Source organism: Lepidochelys kempii, chromosome 1 (genome assembly GCF_965140265.1).
Source record: "Lepidochelys kempii isolate rLepKem1 chromosome 1, rLepKem1.hap2, whole genome shotgun sequence".
In the NCBI taxonomy this organism is placed as follows: domain Eukaryota; kingdom Metazoa; phylum Chordata; order Testudines; family Cheloniidae; genus Lepidochelys; species Lepidochelys kempii.
Window position 1 is genome coordinate 46,912,330 of NC_133256.1, and position 20,373 is coordinate 46,932,702.

Below are 20,373 nucleotides of genomic sequence, written 5' to 3' on the forward strand. Positions count from 1 at the left end.
ATTTTTTTTTTTTATTAAATGATGTGTGAACCACATGAGGGGATATGCCCCAGGATGTTTTGAGAGAGAGTGGAGCTGGTTTTTTTGCAATCATATTTATCTAGATAGTTTAAAAGAATTACAATTTGACTTTTATGTTAGATTACTAAAATCTAGCTTGCTTTGTTTGACCTGGTTCTTTTGAAATCAGCTATGGAATATCGTTGGACAGTTCAAATCAATCACACAAACAAACAAAAAACCCACCCCAGTAGTTAGTCTTGATCATCCTCCATGTGAGTCAGAAAACCTTAGGAATATTTTTACTGGACAAGTGGAAAAGCATCTTATTTTAGGACTTAACCCTTTCTAAATTTAAAAATATTTTTAGCCCTGTTACTGAATGTGTGGCATGGAACCATAACCACTTAAATTGAAGATTCCAAAGAGCTGCAAGTGGTCAAAGTACAGGGATAAAGATTACAGCATATTTCAGGTATCAAAGATGCCAAGAAGCTGTAAAAAGTTTAGTGGACATTAAACATGAATCCAAAAGAGAGAGAGCATTGATTTGCAGTCCATTTTAGTTTTTAGCCTTTTGAATAAACATTCATTTTACTTAGGAGGGAAACATTTTTCTTATTTATTAATGAAGTTGGGTTAAACTTTATTGTTTAACAGTGAGGTCTTGCCCCAAGGTGATAATATTCTGGAGTACTTCCTGCAAAACAATGTTAGAGCATTAAATCATGTTCAGTGCTCAATGGCTAGACTTACTACAAAATATCCCTAGATCTTTTGCTTAAATATAACTAAAGATGATGCAGATCAAATAGCAACTAGAATTAAGAGAGGAAGCCAAGTTTGAAAAAGAGCCCTAGTGTTACTGTCTTTACAGGATCAAAGTTTATGAGGAAGCTGAGTTATTGCCATCATGATAGTAAGCACTGAAATCTTATTTTTGCTGAGTTTTTCCCCTCAAAAACATAATCCAATATAAAATGTATTTTAATAGTGCTGTAATTATGGAGTAATTTATAGTCAGAATACAAGAAAAATATTTTTGTTGAATAAAAACATAGTCTGCTTTGTATGCATACAGTATATATTAAAATCCTTTCTGATGGGCAAACAAAGGGAAGCCACATGAGCCATCCTCCCCAGCAGTATGTTTTGGGTGCCCAGGCCAGCTGGCAGGGAGGTAAATCACTGTGGGGTGGGGACAGGACTGGGGAAGACCCGGCTGGTGGCTCCTACTCTGTGTTGGGCTCAGCTGCTAGTCCCAGCTGGGCTGGGGATGATGGGACTTCCTCTTCCCCTGAACGGCATTCAGGGCCAGGTCAGACCAACCCCCAGATTTCTCCCCCAGCCACAGGAAGCTCTGCAAACTCCCTCCACCCCCGCTTCCTGCACCCATCACTCCTCAATTGCAAGGGGAGGGATCCCTGTACAGGGAGCTGCTCCCCGATTTGCTCAACCCCCATACATCCAGACCTCCTCATACCTAGACTCTCCCACCGAGCCTCACCCCTTGCACTCAGAATCCCCAGTCCCTTGGATGAGCCCCACCCCACCGAGCCCCAACTAGTTGCACCTGGATTCCCACCCTTCTGAGTCCCACTCCCCCCTGCTGAGCTCTATCCCCCCCACTCTCAGACCTCCCCCCCCCCGCTTAGCCACAAGCACCTTCACGTCCCATTACCATTGCACCCAGCCTCCCTCCCTCCCCCCCAGCAAAACCCAGTGCATCCTGATTTCCCCCGCATCCGGATCTCCCATTGAGCTGGCTGCACCCAGATTGCCCCACACAGAACCTTCTCAACCCACACCTGGATCCCCCCACACTAAGCCCCTCCACACTTGGATCCTGCCTTGCTGAACCTGCCTGCTCACACCTGATGCACCTGGCATGGAGGGGCAGGACCCTGGGGTGTTTCTGGGGCAGGCCCAGTCCTTGCGTTGTGTCAGGGTTGTGTGCAGCCTCACCGCTGAGTCTGTATCCCGGCGGCGGAGGGGAGCTGCACAGTGATCTCCCACCTCTGTGCAGCCATTGGCCTGTGCTCTCCAATGCCATGGTGGAGCCTCCATATTTATTTGACAAATAAAATTTGCAGAATTTTAAAATTTTTGGCACAGAATGCTCTCAGGAGTAGGATTTGATGAGAACAAAATGAATTGTTGGGGACGAGAATGAAAATTTTGAACAAACAGAAACTGTATCAACATCCAACTCAGAAATACAAGCAATGCTAAACCAGTCTACCAAATCTACCGAGTCTCAGGCAATTAGTTTGAATACAGAAAAAAATGGGACACAAACTCCTGTTACTGCCTCTTTAGGGCAGCGTGATAAGAAAACCAGCTAGATAGAGCCCATTCTAGATTTTTAAGGATTCAGATTAGTGTTATGAATGTTGAATTAAGGTGATACAATTAAGTAAAAAAGTTGAAATTCAGTTAAATTGTATGCATATCATTTTTTAAAAAGGAAGATGTAATGATGATAGGAGTTTTGGAGAAGGACCAAACTTTCCTGTAGTGTTATATGGGGCAAATCTTTGTGGTGAGTCTTATCAGCAGACACACATGTTGCTTTTCTATGGACTTGGAGCCAGGTTGACAAGCCAGCAATACATATCTGTATAGTTTTCAGTAATAAGTACAGTGTTTGCTGTTACTTAAACTCTCCAGTATCTTTTCTTATAAGAGCTAGTTGACAACTGATATTACGCTGAGTAGATATTTTCTTGTGCTGATGTAAGCTTTATATAGGGCACCCAGGTACTATAAAGATGGTAATATATAAATGTTAGAAATAAATATGCACAAGAACTTGAACAGATTTTTTTAATATACAGCTGTCCCAATAAGGAGATACCTTTTAAAATCTGCCTCCAAAACAAGTGATGGTGCTGTTACAGCATGAAATACCAAGAGGTACTTGCTGTCTGAAATGAACCAGAAAAGGAGTCAGTAGTTACCAAAGAATTGTATTAGCTACTCTTCCAAGAATGGCTGAGACTGGATCCTTTAGTTCCATGTTTTCAGGTACTCCCGTTAACGCTGAATTTGTAAGTCTATCCTTATTCGGAGGCTAGTTTGTCTGTATCTGTTTCAATATCCCTCAGAAATGTCTTGGCCTGACAGAGAGCATTTTAGGTACGTAGTGTCAATATGTTGGAAGACTTACAGTTGCAATAGGGTGGATTCCACCTAGTGGGTCTTTTCCTTCTCTAACTTCTACGATCCTATATATTGTGTATCTTTAGATAAGAGATTCTTCCTTTTTTCAGTAGTTATGAAGATTAATGTTTTTTAGGGGAGGTAACACACAATTCATAATTGCTAACTAAGAATTCCAAGGGACTGGAATTGAGTGAAGTAGCTTGGGCTGTGATCTCTCTGAAGATTCTTGGGTTAGATCCCTTGCAATGCAAAGGTTAGATTTCTGTCTATTAAAGAAAACCTGGTCAATCATTTCCATGCTGAAGTGTAGCAAAGTACTTCAAAAGACAGCTTGAGTCAGTGTTCCCCAAAGACCCATGGGAGAAATCACAAGTTGAAACAATGGATGAGATTGTGGTGAAGAAGCAAGAAAGGAAATGTAGAGGAGAAGGGCAGACAAGTTGATGGAATGAAAAGGTGCTATGATTGTGAAGGCAGAGGACATTTCCCACACAGTGAAAGTAGCCAAATGTCTCAGAGCCTGTGCTCCAGCCACAAAGGGCGCATCTGTGCTGCTATTGTTAGCAAGCCCCTGAAGCACAAGTCATTTGACCTGGGCTCTGAGATTTGCTGCGGCAGGGTATGTTTTTTCCAGTGTAAATATACCCTATGGTGAAGAAAAAGGTAGTAGGATAGAAAGTGGGGAAGGAAGTAAAGAAGTGGAAATACTGAAGGTAAAAGGCAGTATCAGAATAGAAGAAAATGTCTTGCGCAAATGCCTGTAGAAGTAAAATGTCTTAAAAGGATGAGAAATTATATGAAAATAGTCATAATTGCTGAAGTAATAATGATGCATCAAGGCAGAAGTTGATTATGAAAGGAAAACATGAAAAGGGAAGAAAAAGCATGGAAATATAAATATTTCAGAGCAGGAAATTGTACCTTTCATATATTGTACACTGAGAAAATTGTTGATACTACACAAATAATTTTTGATTTTAAGCAAATTTTCTAAAAAAGGAAGTGTAACTCTAGTGGTTTGGCTGTTCAGTTTTTTTAAAATGAACAGTTTTCCAGCTTTTGTCAGGCAGATATGGTGGCTATTGCCTCAGGACATTATTATCATTTACTCTTTTTAATTCTGAAATGATGATTATGTAAAATTTCATATTTATAATTGATATGCCAACACAGAACAAATAACCAGCTGTTTACTTTTGAGAAAAGTTACCTTTTTAATATTGCTAAGCAAGTGAACTTTATTGACATACAGAAAATTATCTAGAATTTAGGGTGTAATAAGCAGAATATCAGGTAACACAACAGCTAAATCTAATATTAATTTTCAGACTTCACTGATTAAGGCTAGGAAGTGAAGTGTGATGTTGCCATGGGGAAGTCTATAAGATAAAGCGCAAGAAGAACTGAGTTAGTAAATAATTGATATGGTTCTAAGATTAGGAATGATCATTTACAGTCTGTTCTCTTTGATACGTATGCATACTTTGTACATTATAAAGTCTCAAACAACACATAAGCAAATTTATGTGACAGATTTCATGCAGAACTTTAATATATTATACAGCTGTGTGTGCATAGATACATACAATTATATATAAACTTACTGCAACGTTAAAGTTGAAAAATCAATCACATAACTGAGACAGTTAAAAAATATACAGCTTCTAAGATCATATTAACTTTGCTATCCTGTGTATATCATGGTATACTTTTAATAACAATATATTAAAGTATACATTTAACAGGGAAGAGATGAATGGAAATATGTGCTTTGCGTTGAGATAATGGTGCTCCAGAAACCTTAATATTTTTAATTGCATGTCTGAAGGCTTGACTCTTTAACTTTTAATCTTGCATAAGATTGCCCTGTAATATTAGTTTCCTAGATTTTTTTCCCCTTTTTATTAAATTTTTTTTCAGAGGAACTTAAATGAGGTGTCCTTAATTAGACATCCTTAACTGAGGGATACTTGATACAGGAGCTCATAAGAAAAATGAAAGAACTGTACTAGTTTCCATAAAGAGAGAAGATTGATCCTGGCAAGTGTTGCTTTTGAAGTCCAAAATCTATCCCTGGTAAAATAATTTAACAAATATCTAGAAATTTTCTTCTTAATATGTTGAGGGGTGATGAACAGTAAGCAGCATAACATTATAAGCAATAATCTTGCATGATAAACTTGTTTAACTTTGTGAATGGAATTATATAATTTGTGAAGGGACACAATGGGTATAACCATATTTAAACCTTAGGAAAGGATTTTACACATTATCTCTCAGAATTAACTCTAATCGCTTTTGGACTGAAATGCTATCATACCGTTTTAAAATTAATGAAGAATTTTCACCAAAGGAGTTATGATAAACAGCAATATACTGGTCTAGAGAGGTGTCAAGGGAAAAACTGCACAGATTAGTGTTAGGACCAGTCCTGTTTAACATTTTACAGTCTAGAACAGGTTTTTTTTTTAAAAAAAAACAGCATGCTAATGAAATGTGAAGATTATATTAAATTGGGAGACACCATAACCTTCCCGTAGTAAGTTCTACATATGTGCATAAACACAATACACCCATCTTCTCTTACACAAACAAATGTAAACATGCAAATTTAATCCTTATAAACTAATCAAGCCGTATGTTTTGGGAAGGTGTTTTTGGGAAGAGAGCAAGGTGGTGTTTTTTGTTTTCTGTTTTTATATACTATGATGTTGGGCATGAATCATATAAGAAACGAAATAGGCATAAAAGTGATTGGAGTATTTTTCTAAGTTTGTCAGTAATATGACTCCGTAAAGCCTATTTCCCATAGATGAACTCAAGAGAGAGAAGGTATGAGTTGGATTTTTGGATCTGATTTTTGTATATCAGGGGATATGATTTGTTGCACATAACCAGTGTCTGGAGTTCAGAATCTCCTTTTGTTGTAAAGCTACAGAAATGATGGCCTTACCACACTTCTTCATTTTTAATAGTCTTTGAGAAGAAAAGCATGGCTTGAAGAGGAAGTAGAAATTGGAATATATATGCTAATCAGTGGTTTCTGCAGGGTTCTTACTGTAGATGACAGAGGTATGCAGATCTGAAGAATAACTTTGTGTAAGCTTGAAAGCTTGTCTCACTCACCAGCAGAAGTTGGTCCAGTAAAAGTTCTCATCTATCTTGTCTCTCTGAAGGTGTACATAGTCAGTGAGAATAGTGAAATGTGTTTAGAATTGTAATTGCTGCAGTTATAACATAAATGGTATTTAATTGATAAATGTGCATTATCTTCTTGTGGTTAAATACTGCATTTTTATTTCATGTTTCTCCAGTAACTGCACTGAATAATTTTCACTATGCAGGTGCAAAAATGATAAAATGGTTTCTTGGTACTGTATCCGGTATTATAGCAGATCATTGGAAACTTAATAAGTAAGATAGAGGTTTGGGACTAATTCTAAGACATGGATGTTCCGGAATATGGGGCTCATGCATTCACATGTGAACTTCCAAAATATGCCTGTGACCATAATTTTTTTCAGTTTATTCTTAAGAGGGACGCTGGTGGCAGAGGATCTAGGATCTGTCAATAATTTGTTTTATGATGAGAGAAATTAATAACAAATTTTTAAAAGGTCCCATCTCAGCTATCTCTGTATCCAGCGGACACTGGATATATTCACGAAGAGAGTATAAACTAGTTCCTATAGAAAGTAACAATGGTGCAGATCAAAAGTTGGTCACCATTCTTAATCTTAAAAAATTGAAATCCCCAGTGCTTTTGATGCTTCTAGTCTCCAAGGCTGGGAGATTCTCCAAAGTAATTAATTAGGAAGCATTCATTGTTTGACCTCCTCTTCTGCACTCAACCCTTGAAATGGGACTTAATGTCAAAGGCTCAATGTTATTGAAACCTGCTGAGGTAACGACTGTAACCTGAGGCAGACATAAGGGGCGTGTCTGAAAATGCATGCTGACACAGTCAGGGGGACTTAAAAAGCAGGTCTTGGATGCAGAGAGAGTTGTCTGGCATCTAAATAGCAAGTGATGCTGACAGGCTAATTAAAGAGAGAAAAATGGGGATAAAAAATGAAATACTAAGGGTCTGAATCTGGAAAATATATCTACAATCTCTTCAAGCAGTAACATGCAACTTCTAGATCTACCACAAGTTGAGTTAATCAGGGGAATGGCCAGGCTGAAACATCAATAAACCTTATCAGCTTTGCAGTGAGAATATGCAGAAGTTATGGAAATGTGGGAGATGAGCAGCTCAGGGAATTGAGCACCCTAGCTCCCATACTCAACAACTTGGTCCATCCTTTCTCTCCAGCTCCTCAAGCCAGAATATGGCATCCCACTCTATGGGAACTATAAACCTGTGTTGGAAGAATAGTGCCTTCACCCCAGGGACTGGAATTAAAAAAAAAAAAATTGAATGAGATGAGTTCCCTTTGTCTCCATCCCAGGGATAGATGAAAGACTCCCTCGGCTAAATTAGCATTTTGTGTTTTATGGGGTATAATGGAGCGGTCCCAAGCCCTTCATCTTTGCTTTAGGATCTCAAAATCTGAATAGGCAGGTAATAGGTATTCTTTGAGTTATTTGGTATCTTTGTTCCCTTTGGCTGATTGTGAGACAGAGCTGTAAATTAAGGAGAGATTACTATCCTTTTAAAATTCTTCTACAGTAATTTAGTAAGGTGGGTAAGATGTTGTCATGCATCAAGAAATCAGTGAGATATAATTTCTGCGAGTCCGGTTGACATTCCGCACTGCATATTATAATTCTGCTGAGTGAAGTCCAATGTAGCCCTTAGAGAAAATGGAAAATGCATCCGATGAAGTGAGCTGTAGCTCACGAAAGCTTATGCTCAAATAAATTGGTTAGTCTCTAAGGTGCCACAAGTACTCCTTTTCTTTTTGGAAGTACAGACTAACACGGCTGCTACTCTGAAACCAACCATTAGAGAAAGTAATTCTCCCTGAATATGAGGTAGCAGCTATGGCTCTGTGGCCCAGGAAGCTCATGGAACTTCTAGGGGACAGAAGTTGCCTTTCAGCTAGGTAAACCCCTAAAATAAGGGGATAACTTTATGCTGCAAATATTGCAACATTTAGTTCTAGAATGGATTCTGAGGGGGAATGTAGGATATTGCTGAGGTATGTTGTATTTGTCTTTGGGGAGGCAGTTGGAGGTGGGAAGCAGTTGAGATGTGTCTGGTCTACTAGTCACTTAAAATGTCATTACAGACAATGGAGAAGAGAGATCTAATGCTCCATAAATACTGCAGAGACAGAGCCATTTGCCTTTTTTCCCTTTTCAGGGATATATGAAAAGAAGGTAACAGCTGAGAAAATTATAGTATCTGAGACCCATTGCATACTTACACAGGCTTTAAGATAGGAGGAAAAGAATTTATTTTCTTTCCATTATTTAAGGATTAAGCTTGTATTTTAGTAATCTAATATTATTTTCCTAGGTTTTATGTCTCGTTTCTTCTGTTGGCATGATGGTTATTGAAAATTAATAAATTACCCCTCATTTTGTATTACCATACTGGAGTGTTTTCATGTAGATAAAAGGGATAACTTATTTACTACTTTCAGGCTATGCTATATCTAGCTAGATTCAGTAAAACTGCCCAGCATCAATAGTTACAATTGAAACTGAGTTGTGGTGGTGACAGCAGTTGGAAAACCCTTTGTCTCATAGATTCTACATAGGAGCCTGATGCTGTGATTGCTACTGGTACTGTTTCCTTTCCTATCTGCTTCCAAATTTGGGGAAAGATCACTATCAGAGGTACCTTTTTCTCTGAAAAAATTAATATCCTTTATTTTAATAATGAAACTAACTACATCTGGTTTTTGTCATTTTGCAGTTTATTTGAATGTATTTTACTAGGAAAATCTTGACAGATATAAACAATATATCCAGGTGAGGAAATACACAATTTGTAAGAATTTTCAAAGGTTACCCATATACCTAGGTATCTCTAAGAATGAGGATGATGATAATTGCCCACATTTTCTTAAAAGCACTTTGAAATTTAAAGAGGAAAAGTACTATAATTGCTAATTATTGTCTTGTACAATATCATGGCAATAGGCACTCTCAGAACACAGATGTTCAATATTCAAACCACCACCAATAGTTGTATGTAAACAACTTTCAACATGCCATTCTTAACATTTTCAAAATATATTTTAAATTATTTTTATACCAGTGAATTGTCATATCAAAAAAGCAGATTAGTCAAAATGCTGCATACATGATATACAAATGTCCCCATGAATTTGTCTAAAATTCAGCTCTATGTACAACCTAAGGGTTTTCTTAATAAGTTCCTGCCTCTATTCCTATAATGGTAGGAAGATGTCCGAAGCTCCAGTGCCATTGAATGACAGGTCTGGATCTTCTCCCAAGCACAATGGAGACAGAAAACACTGCGAGTCTTGCTGGATGTGAATGTTTTGAGAAGTTTTTGTCCAATGAGAATAAATTTTCCTTTGGTTTTGTTAGTATGGATTTTGAATAGTGTTCGTTGCTTAATCCTCAAGAAGTGTATTGATAGTATGATTATGACAACAGTGGCTTATTGTGGTGCTGAAGAAAGCTATATAGATTGCAATTAGAAAGACTTCCTTACAGACTCTTTCTGAATTGTTTAGTCAGCTTTTAAGGGATTTTGTAACTGGAGATCTTTTTTGATGTATCCTTTTGCAGAGCTTATTCTTCATTACTATTATTTTGACTTTATTTTTGAGGTTCGATTATGTCAAACATGTGACAGCAAGAAAATGCAATCACTTAAGGTATTATGCAGAACAGTTGATACCTGGTCAAATTTGACTTTTACCATATATATATATTATAATTATATATAATTACAGGTACAGACTTTTTAATCCATAAAGTGATTTTATATATATAAAAAATCACTTTATGGATTAAGAAGTCTGTAACTTTAAGGAAAATATATAGTCCAAATTTCTCACTTTCAAGCTCTGTTCAACAGTTTTTCTCTCTGCTGTTAGCTCTGTTGGTGACTATTTAGGCAGCAAGTTGATTGCTATACCTGACTGGCTAAGAATTATGCACATCCTATTATTTTTGTTATGCTGACTCCCCCAATTCTCCATCCCAACCCACTTGTTTGTCTTAACCACCTATTATTATGTTTTGTTTTTACACTGTATGCTCTTTGGGGCAGGGGCCATCACTTTCTATGCATGTGCAGTGCCTAGCACAATGGGGCCATAACCTGGATGGTTTCTTAAGTGCTACTGCAATATAAAAGTTAATATTTCTAACACAAATTAGAAACAGCTGTGCCACCTTGTTACACACTTGCATACCAAGTATCCTGACACAATACAGCTTAGGCCTGATCTTTCCCTGCTCTTCTGTTGACAAAATTCGTTCTACAATGTAGAATAGTCAGTGACCCCCTCTCCAAATAGAACTTTAGCATGACTGGTTTTACAAAAGTGTCTGATAACATGTCTCAGATCTTCAGCAGATAGTACCAATCCCACAGTTTATGTTTTTGTGTCACTCAGCAGGAGGGTGGATATCTTATGCTGTTGATGATGGGAGAAGGATGCCTGGACAACAGATGCCTGGTCCAACATTCTTGTCTTTCAACTTGTCACTGGTAGTGATATCAGGAAATAGCCCAGCTCAGGAGAAAGGCTGACATTTATGTTTTGTTGTTGTCTATGTTAACAAAAGCCCTGGTGTACACTGTTTGGATCAGAGTGAGAATTCCACCTGCTTACAAATTAAAGGATTCAGTAGTCTTCATGGCTATGCCAATGACACTTACGGGAGGCAGAATAACTGGGAGTTGCGGAGCCAGGGAGTTATATATATGAATCTTTGAATCTTTTGTCGCAGGGCCCAGAACAGATCCACAATCCCCCTTCTTTGCAGCTTGGAATCTGAAAGTTGAACCTCTGGAGTTTTGGTTACTCCAAACAGATAGTCTATATTCTGCTTCAGGCCAAGGCCCCACAGCAAAGTTCTAAAAACTGTCTGGGAAGGGGAAAGTTATGTCTTCTGATGCAATTCCCATGCTGTGGGTCCTAATGCACTGTACACTAGAGATTGATCACCACAGTGGCCTAGATCTAGTTTGTTTTTTGTAAAAAGAAAAGGAGTACTTGTGGCACCTTAGAGACTAACCAATTTATTTGAGCATAAGCTTTCATGAGCTACAGCTCACGCTCACGAAAGCTTATGCTCAAATAAATTGGTTAGTCTCTAAGGTGCCACAAGTACTCCTTTTCTTTTTGCGAATACAGACTAACACGGCTGTTACTCTGAAACCTTTGTTTTTTGTAAAAATCACAGTATTGGTAGATCAGACTCTCCTGAAGTCCAGAGAATTTGGCCTTTCGTTGTTACATTGCTTTAAGGAATTTAGCAATCTCTAAAATTAAACTGGTGGTAAGGGAGACTTTTCAAAGTGGAATCTCAGTCTTTTGTTTCAGGCCTTCACTTATCTTCATTTATAACCATGTATAGAAAGAAGCCTTTTTAAGCTTTGTCACCCTTAATATGTTTGTTCTGCTATTATTTCAATATACAAGGTTAGTGAGATTGGAACATCAAGGAATAGAATTGGTCTCTAGGAAGAGATTGCCCCCGCCCTAACTAAATTCATTATTTCATATTAACTGAGACACTGCTTTGCTCTAACTTTGCCAAAGACCAGAATAGCCTCAGGAAGTTCAACAACCTGGTATTCCAAGTGCTGCATTAATATAACTTGAGCCTTCTATAAATTTGGATGTCCATATGTGCTGTGTGGGTTATATAAAGGTCAACAGAGAGAAACTCCAAGATGGGCTTACCTAGCCTACTGCAAGTCTTTTTTGGTAAAAGTCAAGCAGACCATTTCTCTTCTATAAACATAGATTTCAGATAAATCCTTTAAAAAGTCAGCTGTCTTATTCTTCCCTCCCTTTTTATAGAAATGCTTGCTAATTCCTAGTAGTGATGCCAGTTTTATGGAATTTTGTATGTGAAAAATTATTTAAATTTAAATTAGCTTTCAGTGTGTAGAGTGGCTTAGAATTTTTCTTCCGAATATCTGGTACACGAAAACACCATTTCAGAAAATGAGAACTGCCCATTCCGGAGAGTCAGTTGGTAACCACTTCCCATTTACACACAACAGGAGTTTCCTACTGTAAAAAGGAGTCTGTCAGAAAAAAATGTTATTTAAGCAGTTGTGCATCAGAAACTAATATTCTGGGATGGAAATTATATTAAAAACAAGTGCAAATTATTGTTATATTTGCAAACTGTTGACAAACTATGCAATAGACACAAACATCTACATAGTTTCTCCTGTACTATAAAATACTTTCAGAAACATACTAAAAAAAAAATGAAACACAGATGGAGGTCTTTCTTAGTTAAGTGTGATCCTACTCAGGTGCTGAGCCGGCTTTTGGACATATGTAAAATGGACCTTTTTAAAAGGAAGAATTCACTGTGAATAATGTTACAGAATCAGAATTAAAAGTAATGCGCAACAAGAGAATAAACTGGGTTATACAACAATTGATATTTTTTATGAAGAAGTCAGGTTTGTATTTTTTAAAAATTCCTTCTGATACTAGACTTTTAGTCCTGACCTTAATTCTTCCACAAAGTACCCATCTTTCAGTCCATAAATAATGTCAATTTTACCTCATCAGTTTTTCCTCTTGACTTCAGTGGAGTAGAAAAAAATATTCCAACCTTTTCAAAATCAAAAATTCAAATTCATTGTTATCTTCATTTTCACCATCCAAATGTATGATCTTTGATTTTATCTTATTCTTTTTTATTACTATGTCATCCCCTAGATACTAAAGTGAAAGGTGCTTTGTAAATGTCTAACATAGCAAATACCTGGTGATAAGAAAATTTTCAGGCATGGTAACTGGATAACTGAAATCTTATTCAGGATTTAAAGGGAGGAGGCGCGGGCAGAATTAGCACTAATGATACTCACTTCAAAGGGTCATTATCTTTACTGCTCTGTATGCATTATTTGTGGTGATCTAAGCATATATTATAGTCTTAACATTATATTAATTACACTTTTTGGGGGAGGGAGATATTTTAACTTTATCTTCATTCATTCTCCTATGTTGCATTTCTGAAGAAAATAACATATGTTTCATAAAGGAAGGGTGAGAGTAATGTCTTTTTCCATTGTAAAAAAACAGTCAGTTCCTGCATCTCTCTCTTTCTAATTTCACAGTTGCAAATTGTTACTGGAGTAGGTTCTCTGTTTTGAACCCCACCCTGACTGTTGCTAGGCAGATGAGCTGTGTTGCGTAAGTTGCCAGTTACTGAACAGACACAGAAGCCATAACCAGCAGTGTTACAAACAGCCAAATTCTGGAGGAAATAACTTCTAACACTTACTCTGAAACTTGTTCTGAACTGTAACAGCCGTGTTAGTCTGTATTCGCAAAAAAAAAAGGAGTACTTGTGGCACCTTAGAGACTAACCAATTTAGAACAAGAATATCAAATGTGGAAAAAATGAAAGGGTGAAGTTGTATTAGAAACACAATTAAAAAAACAAACACAAAACTCTCTTACCAGCAGTAATGACTTTGAAGGAAGAACATGAATGTCCATTATTTTCTGAAAAAGTAGTAACTACTTTTGAAACTACTGAAAATATAAGTTTTGGAGCTTTAATTCATATCAAGGTGAGCTTTGTTTTTAAATTTGTGGTCCTAGTTATAGCGGACTGGACTGTGAATCCAGATGTGAACATTCTTCAAGATTGGGATTGTATGGATGGGGGGGCTTCTGGTTTGGGCTGAACTTTGATTCCTGTACTGGTTGATAGCCTTGATGAGCTGCACAGTTTTCATAAACTGGTCTCAGTTTTATTACGTACATCTGATATAAGGCTCTAATAATCCTAATCTTAAAATTCTAACTGATCTTGAAACTGTCATTTCCCCCCCACACATAGTCATTTTCACAATTCAGGGCAACTGTGCCTGTATTCTCCCTTCATGGTCCCTTGAGAGAACCCCCTATAGGCTCCTCAGCTGTTACCTCTCTTGGGTAGAGATCCTTGTGCATCTCCCTCCTGACTGAGGCTTTTCCAGGCTACACAGTTCCCTGCTTACACTGTGATGGTCCCAGCAAGCCAGACAGCCTAAACAAGCCAGTGTCTGCACTTTGCTTTCTCTTTGAAGGCTGTGAACAGTGTAATTGCCAGTAGTTATGTTACCACACAGCCCTTTATAAGTAAGCATATCTATTCTTAAAATGAAAGCATTACAGAGAAATCAAATTTAAAATGATAAAAGATCCTATATGCATGCTAAAAGCTCACCAGAGGTCACCCATCAGTCTTATGGGGCCTCAGTAGGCCTAAATCCTTCCAACCCTTCCCAGGAAGGATTGGGGACCCCCTTGGACAGATGGTCCTGTCCGTTTGCTGGGTCAGAAGGGAGGCCCAGAGCCAGTTTAAACTCAGGCTATTTATCCAAAATCCTTTCTTTGTCTGTTGGTCTCTGGAGAATCTAGTTTGAACTAGCCTCTACAAGTGATGGATCTTCTCTGGAGGTGTTACAACCTTCGTGAATTTCCAAATCACTCCCCCTCACACACACACACACACTGTTCTTAGTTCATGAAGGAGCTGTGGCTGTGGTCACCCTCCCCAATGGAATTACATATGCAGTAGAACTTCAGACTTGTGAACACCAGAGTTATAAACTGACCAGTCAACCACACACCTCGTTTGAAACTGGAAGTATGCAATCATGCAGCAGCAGAGAGCAACCCCCAATCCCCCAAAAGCAAATACAGTACTGTGTTAAATGTAAACTACTAAAATAATAAAGGGAAAGTTTAAAAAAAAAATTTGACAAGGTAAGGAAACTGTTTCTGTGCTTGTTTAGTTTAAATTAAAATGGTTAAAAGCAACATTTTTCTTCTGCATAGTCAATTTTCAAAGCTGTATTAAGTCAATGTTCAGTTGTAAACTTTTGGAAGAACAACCATAACATTTTGTTCAGAGTTACGAACATTTCAGAGTTACGAACAACCTCCATTCCGGAGGTGTTCATAACTCTGAGGTTCTACTGTAATTTGTGTCCTACAGTTGCATCCAATGAAGTGAGCTGTAGCTCACGAAAGCTTATGCTCAAATAAATTGGTTAGTCTCTAAGGTACCACAAGTACTCCTTTTCTTTTTGCAAATACAGACTAACATGGCTGCTACTCTGAAACCTGCCCTACAATTATACATAAACTTAATGCGGTAAACTCTCCCAAAGATATTGCAGGAAATGGCTATATCTGTCACAATCATATGGTAAAATAAGTTGGCCAGAGTTTGTTTGTTTGTTTTTAAATTGCAAGTAAAGATTTAAGAAGTGAGTGGTAGTCTTGATTTGACTAATACTGTAAACTTGGCTGATGTTTTTTAAGGCCATTCACCTTAGCTGGGAGCTTTTTAGATCCTTTAAAAAGTCATTTTCCTTTCTGTGTACCTGTGAAGTCCCCATAACATATATATTGGACAGACATACTTCCTCAGTGGCTGCTCTATTGAAAGCAGCTCGGTTGACTTCTGGGGAGTTGCAATCACACAGAGTGCTCTCTACTCAAAAGCATTTCTCCTTCACTAGACAGATAAATAAAGTTGACTTTTAGCCTTATGCAGCCACCTAGCCCTGCCTTCTGCCCCAAACAGCGGTCAGTCTCTTGGAGACTATTATTATCATGTACAAATCACAATAAATGTACCCACTGCTGTATAGGAGTAGCTTAATATCAAACAAGTCATAGTTGCATTGAAGAGCTTAGAATGTAAAGGTGTGAGGAAATACAAACAAAAGATACATAGAGAGATGTGTGGCCATTAGGTCACAGAATGCTTCACAGAAAAGGTGGGTTTTAGGAGTTTCTTGAAATTTAAGATAGAGGGAGGTTGCCATAAACTAGTGTGAGGTTATTCTAGACCTGGGAAGTGGAGGAAGAACCTAAAGCAACAGCAAGGTAATGAGCATGAAGTTAAGGGTAGGGTCTGGTAGGAAGATGCAAAGAGAGATGTAGGCAGGTGCAGAATTGTGGGAGTGCTTTGAAGATGAGAAATTTGAATTTTATAAGGAAGAATAATAAGAGCCAATGCAGAAATTTGAGATCACTGCCTTTCTTTATATCCTAGTATTGGTGGATTCTTCTCTATCTGACTGGAAGTATGATGGTTACCTTTCTTAGACTACCTCTCCCTTGTTGTGGCAGTTAAGGTCATCTGAGATACTCTCTTTTTAGGTTCTTGGAGTGTCAGTTCTGTGTATCCCAGCTTCAGGGCTCTCTCAGTTGAGGGACCCTGTTTCTGGAAACCACACTGGCTGGCTGTCCACCATAGCACAATATGTGATGTTCATATTTTGCTCAATTTATGTCTAACTTCTGGGTTTTATTTGTCTTTGCTTTTGGTTGGATAGTGCTGCTACCTTTTGTGGATGGTTTATATATATATTTTTGTTAAACAAACAAGCAACCCTCTCCCCCGAAAAAAACAAAAACAAAAAAACAGCCAAACAAAAAAACCCTAAATAAGCACCTAGCTGTTACAGTGAGAGGTGTTCTAAAAAGAAACGTTCTTCACATGTTCCATGTGTGGAACTGTCATTTATGTGAATGGAAACGCCACGTGAGACTCCATGCACTAGAAATCCATGTTATGGAAACTAGATCAACAGAGTTGATTGGAAAAAGGGGTATTTTGTCCTTACAAATTTAGAGACCGAACCTGCCCTCTGTATCAGAAGGTAAGCTTGTGCATTAAATGTTCAATAATGTTGTTGTTATACAGATATATTTTTAATATGCTGTATATTTTTCATCATGGATTCCCTCACCTCTTCAAATTCACACATGTTCTTGTGTAAAATCCACTTTACTCCTAGTTACAGATAAAGACAAATGTCATTAACTGTATAGGTTTCAGAAAAGGAGTACTTGTGGCACCTTAGAGACTAACCAATTTATTTGAGCATAAGCTTTCGTGAGCTACAGCTCACTTCATCGGATGCATAGAGTGGAAAATACAGTGAGGAGATTTATATACACACAGACCATGCAAAAATGGATGTTTACCATACACATTGTAAGGAGAGTGATCACTTAAGATGAGCTATTACCAGCAGGAGAGTGGGGTGGGGGGAGAGAAAACCTTTTGAAGTGATAATCAAGGTGGGCCATTTCCAGCACATTTCCAGGAGTTAACAAGAACGTCTGAGGAAGGGGGGTGGGGGGTGATAAACAACTAACTGCATAGTTCAAAAGGGCCAGAAGAGGGTGATAAAGTGCTGCAGCTGATACTCTCATTAGCTTCTTACCTTTTAAAATCACTGTGTGTAGCCAAATTATTCTACTGCTAATAGAACAGAGTTTTTTTAATTGATCAGTTGCAAATGATTTTTTTAGATATTTTTTTATTGCGTGTAATACCATGATTTTTATATATTTATTTATTTTTGTAGGCTTGGTTTTCATTTTGCATGAGGCTGAGACTTTATTCCAAGAAAGTCCTCTTCCTAATTAGTAACAAAAATTCCAAAGAGAAAGTAAGATACCTGTCCACCTAAAGAGTTAGTTATTGTGTGCTATTTTTTTTAATATTTATTTTTGAGGCAGTCCTATTTATTAGCAGGGAAAAGCTGGCATTAGTTTGGCAATGATTTATTTGGGTTGGCTCTCCTGTTTTGCAGTGCAACTCTTATTTTCAGACCCGTGTCTTCTGCACATCAGTGCAATAATCTCTGATTACCATGCAACTTGATTATCATATGTATGTAGTTTGGTGTAAGTCTGGTATATGTAGTTGGTGTAAATTAATGAGATACGTCGGCCTGGATGCACTTTTTCAGTGTTTACACAGTGATGCCTACCAAGTTGTCAAATCATTTCTAGTTTAAACCATGCTCATTATATCCAATATGTTCTATTTTGTGAGATTATTTCACCACAGAATGTATATAGATAAAGAAAATAAATAGTTTTAAGGACTTTGTTTTTGTTTTCAGTGTTAACCTTGTCCAGATTCTGGGTTTTTCCTCTGACTTCAGAGAAGAATGTTTCTAATTGCTTTTACAGAAATTCCAAATATTTTGTGTTGAAGAGCAGCAGGGTGTGTACTTGCGCATAGACATTGAATTTGACTGGAGACTACTTGTTTCCTCTGCAACTCATCCCTTTTCTTTGAGGTAAAGTCCATGCATCAAAGTTACTATATATTGGTCTTGCATCAGTCTTCATATGCTGTGAGTAATCCCCCACCCCAGTAAAGTATAACTACTTTAGATCAGTGTTTTTTTTAATTTGTGGACAATTTTGAATGGAGATGCAGACCCCTTTGGAAATCTTAGACATAGTCTAGGGAGGCCCAGAGGTCTGTGGACCACAGGTTGAAAACCTCCGCTTTAGGTGTTTTAGGATTGGGATGTGCAATTTATCACACAGACGTGTGAATCCAGTTGTTTTCAGATTTCTTTTGATATGTGTAGTCTTTAATTACCCCAAACATATATGCTGTATGTGTCAAATTAAGTTTGCTTTCTTGCTCTTAATGCACACTAAAATAAACAAGGGGCTTTTTTTGTTTTGTTTTTTGATTAGTGAGGCGAAAGTAAGTAATCAAGTGTCCAAAAATTGCATATTCCTGTGATAGTGTTTCATGAAGTGTGAGATATACTTCCCAAGAAGGGGCATTAAGGACTAAATAGGGGGTGTGGACAGACCTCTCATTTCTCCAAAATATCAGCTTTCATTTAGGGAAAAAAGTAAGTCTCTAGCAGTTATAGTTGTGAAGAAAATCTTCAAAATATGGAGGGACAGTAACTGATGATGTGTTGTCTGTCTGAATTTGCAGAAGGTCCAAAACAATAACTATGAGATATGAAAAACCCCATTGATCTCAATGGGTGCTAATTCAGATGTGATACTTTATAATAGGGATCCGCAACCTTTAGCCCGCGGCCCACCAGGGAAATCCGCTGGTGGGCTGGGACGGTTTGTTTGCCTGCAGCGTCCGCAGGTTCAGCCGATCGCAGCTCCCACTGGCCATGGTTCGCCGTGCCAGGCCAATGGGGCTGCAGGAAGCGGTGGCCAGCACATCCCTCGGCCCGCACCGCTTCCAGCAGCCCATTAGGGCTAGGTTCCTAGGCAGTGGCAACAATCCCAGTGTATATGATTCATTCTGCCTTGGGAGAAGAGAAGCCTGTGGAGCACCATGGATGGACTGATCTGTGCAGATTCCTGGGATCCACCAGTGCGGGTGGCCAAATCTTCTGCAGGCCTCTAACTACACTGTCTTTCTCAGGCATCTAGTTATAGAGAAGTTCTGTGAGGTTCCTCTCTACATATCTCTGTGGAAGAGGGTATTCTTCTTTGAGGGGCCTCTATGCATTTCCACTCATGGGACAAGCTGGTGGTGCAGCTCTGATGGTTGAACCTTCTTGTAGCAGTGCCTCCCTGCTCTTGTGTCCCTCCTGCCAGTCCCCTCCCTGTTCCTGAGTATCTGAGGGCGAGTTTATACAAGTGGGTGTGGCACTCAGATTGCCTCAGATCTTTACCACTGCTGTTGCCAAGGGACCAGGAACCTCACCGGGTGGCTCTATTCCAAAATCATCGACTCAAGATGCAGTGCCTTAGCTCGCTCTCAGTGTAGGATTAGCCTTCTAAATTAAACTCCTTTTATAAAGTTCTTTATTTCTTCATTTTGTTCATTTTAGTTGGTTCCCTTGCCTTGGCATGGATCTGCAGATCTGATGGTGGATCCAGATGGGAAAAGAACAGGATTTAAAAGGTGGGCTTCTTGTCCTGCCATATTTCTGGCTTCAGATGCCCATGTTAGGTGTCTGACTTGCTTGGAGGAAGGTTATTTTCCATGTTGCTGTGCCATATGCAGTACATTCACCCCAAGAGCTTATAATGAGTGTTAAAACCAGCTCCAAGCCTTAGCAGCCAAGCTCTCCAGTTCTTAGTCATTGTGATGCATGAGTACAGATAGGCTTACTTAAGCCCCAGCACCTTCAGGAGACAAAGAGCAGCATAAGATCCTATCCAGAGTTCTGGCCTGCACTACCATGGCAAAACCTGTCACCATAGTACCGAAGGATCTAGAGCCATCAGATCTGACCAGCCAGCCAGCCAGGCCCCTGCAGGTGTTGGCCTTTGT

At 38.4% G+C, this 20,373-nt stretch overlaps 1 protein-coding gene across 10 annotated transcripts in view; it reads left to right on the top strand.

Annotated features, from left to right (window-relative positions):
* Positions 1–20,373, top strand: part of FRY (FRY microtubule binding protein) — a 373,522-nt gene that overhangs the window by 16,348 nt on the left and 336,801 nt on the right. For 5 of the 10 annotated variants that reach the window (XM_073341316.1, XM_073341418.1, XM_073341299.1 and 2 more), the window contains exons 3-4: positions 18,291–18,400; positions 19,928–20,001. The exons of 2 other annotated variants lie outside the window; for them this stretch is intronic. Coding sequence is in view for 1 of the 8 variants with exons in the window: in XM_073341368.1 (XP_073197469.1) it covers positions 2,991–3,027 (37 nt within the window). In the remaining 7 variants the exon portion in view is untranslated. Of the gene's footprint in view, positions 1–2,951; positions 3,028–18,290; positions 18,401–19,927; positions 20,002–20,373 lie in introns of those variants that run through there. 3 more of the 10 variants (XM_073341305.1, XM_073341368.1, XM_073341408.1) reach the window with 3 other exon arrangements.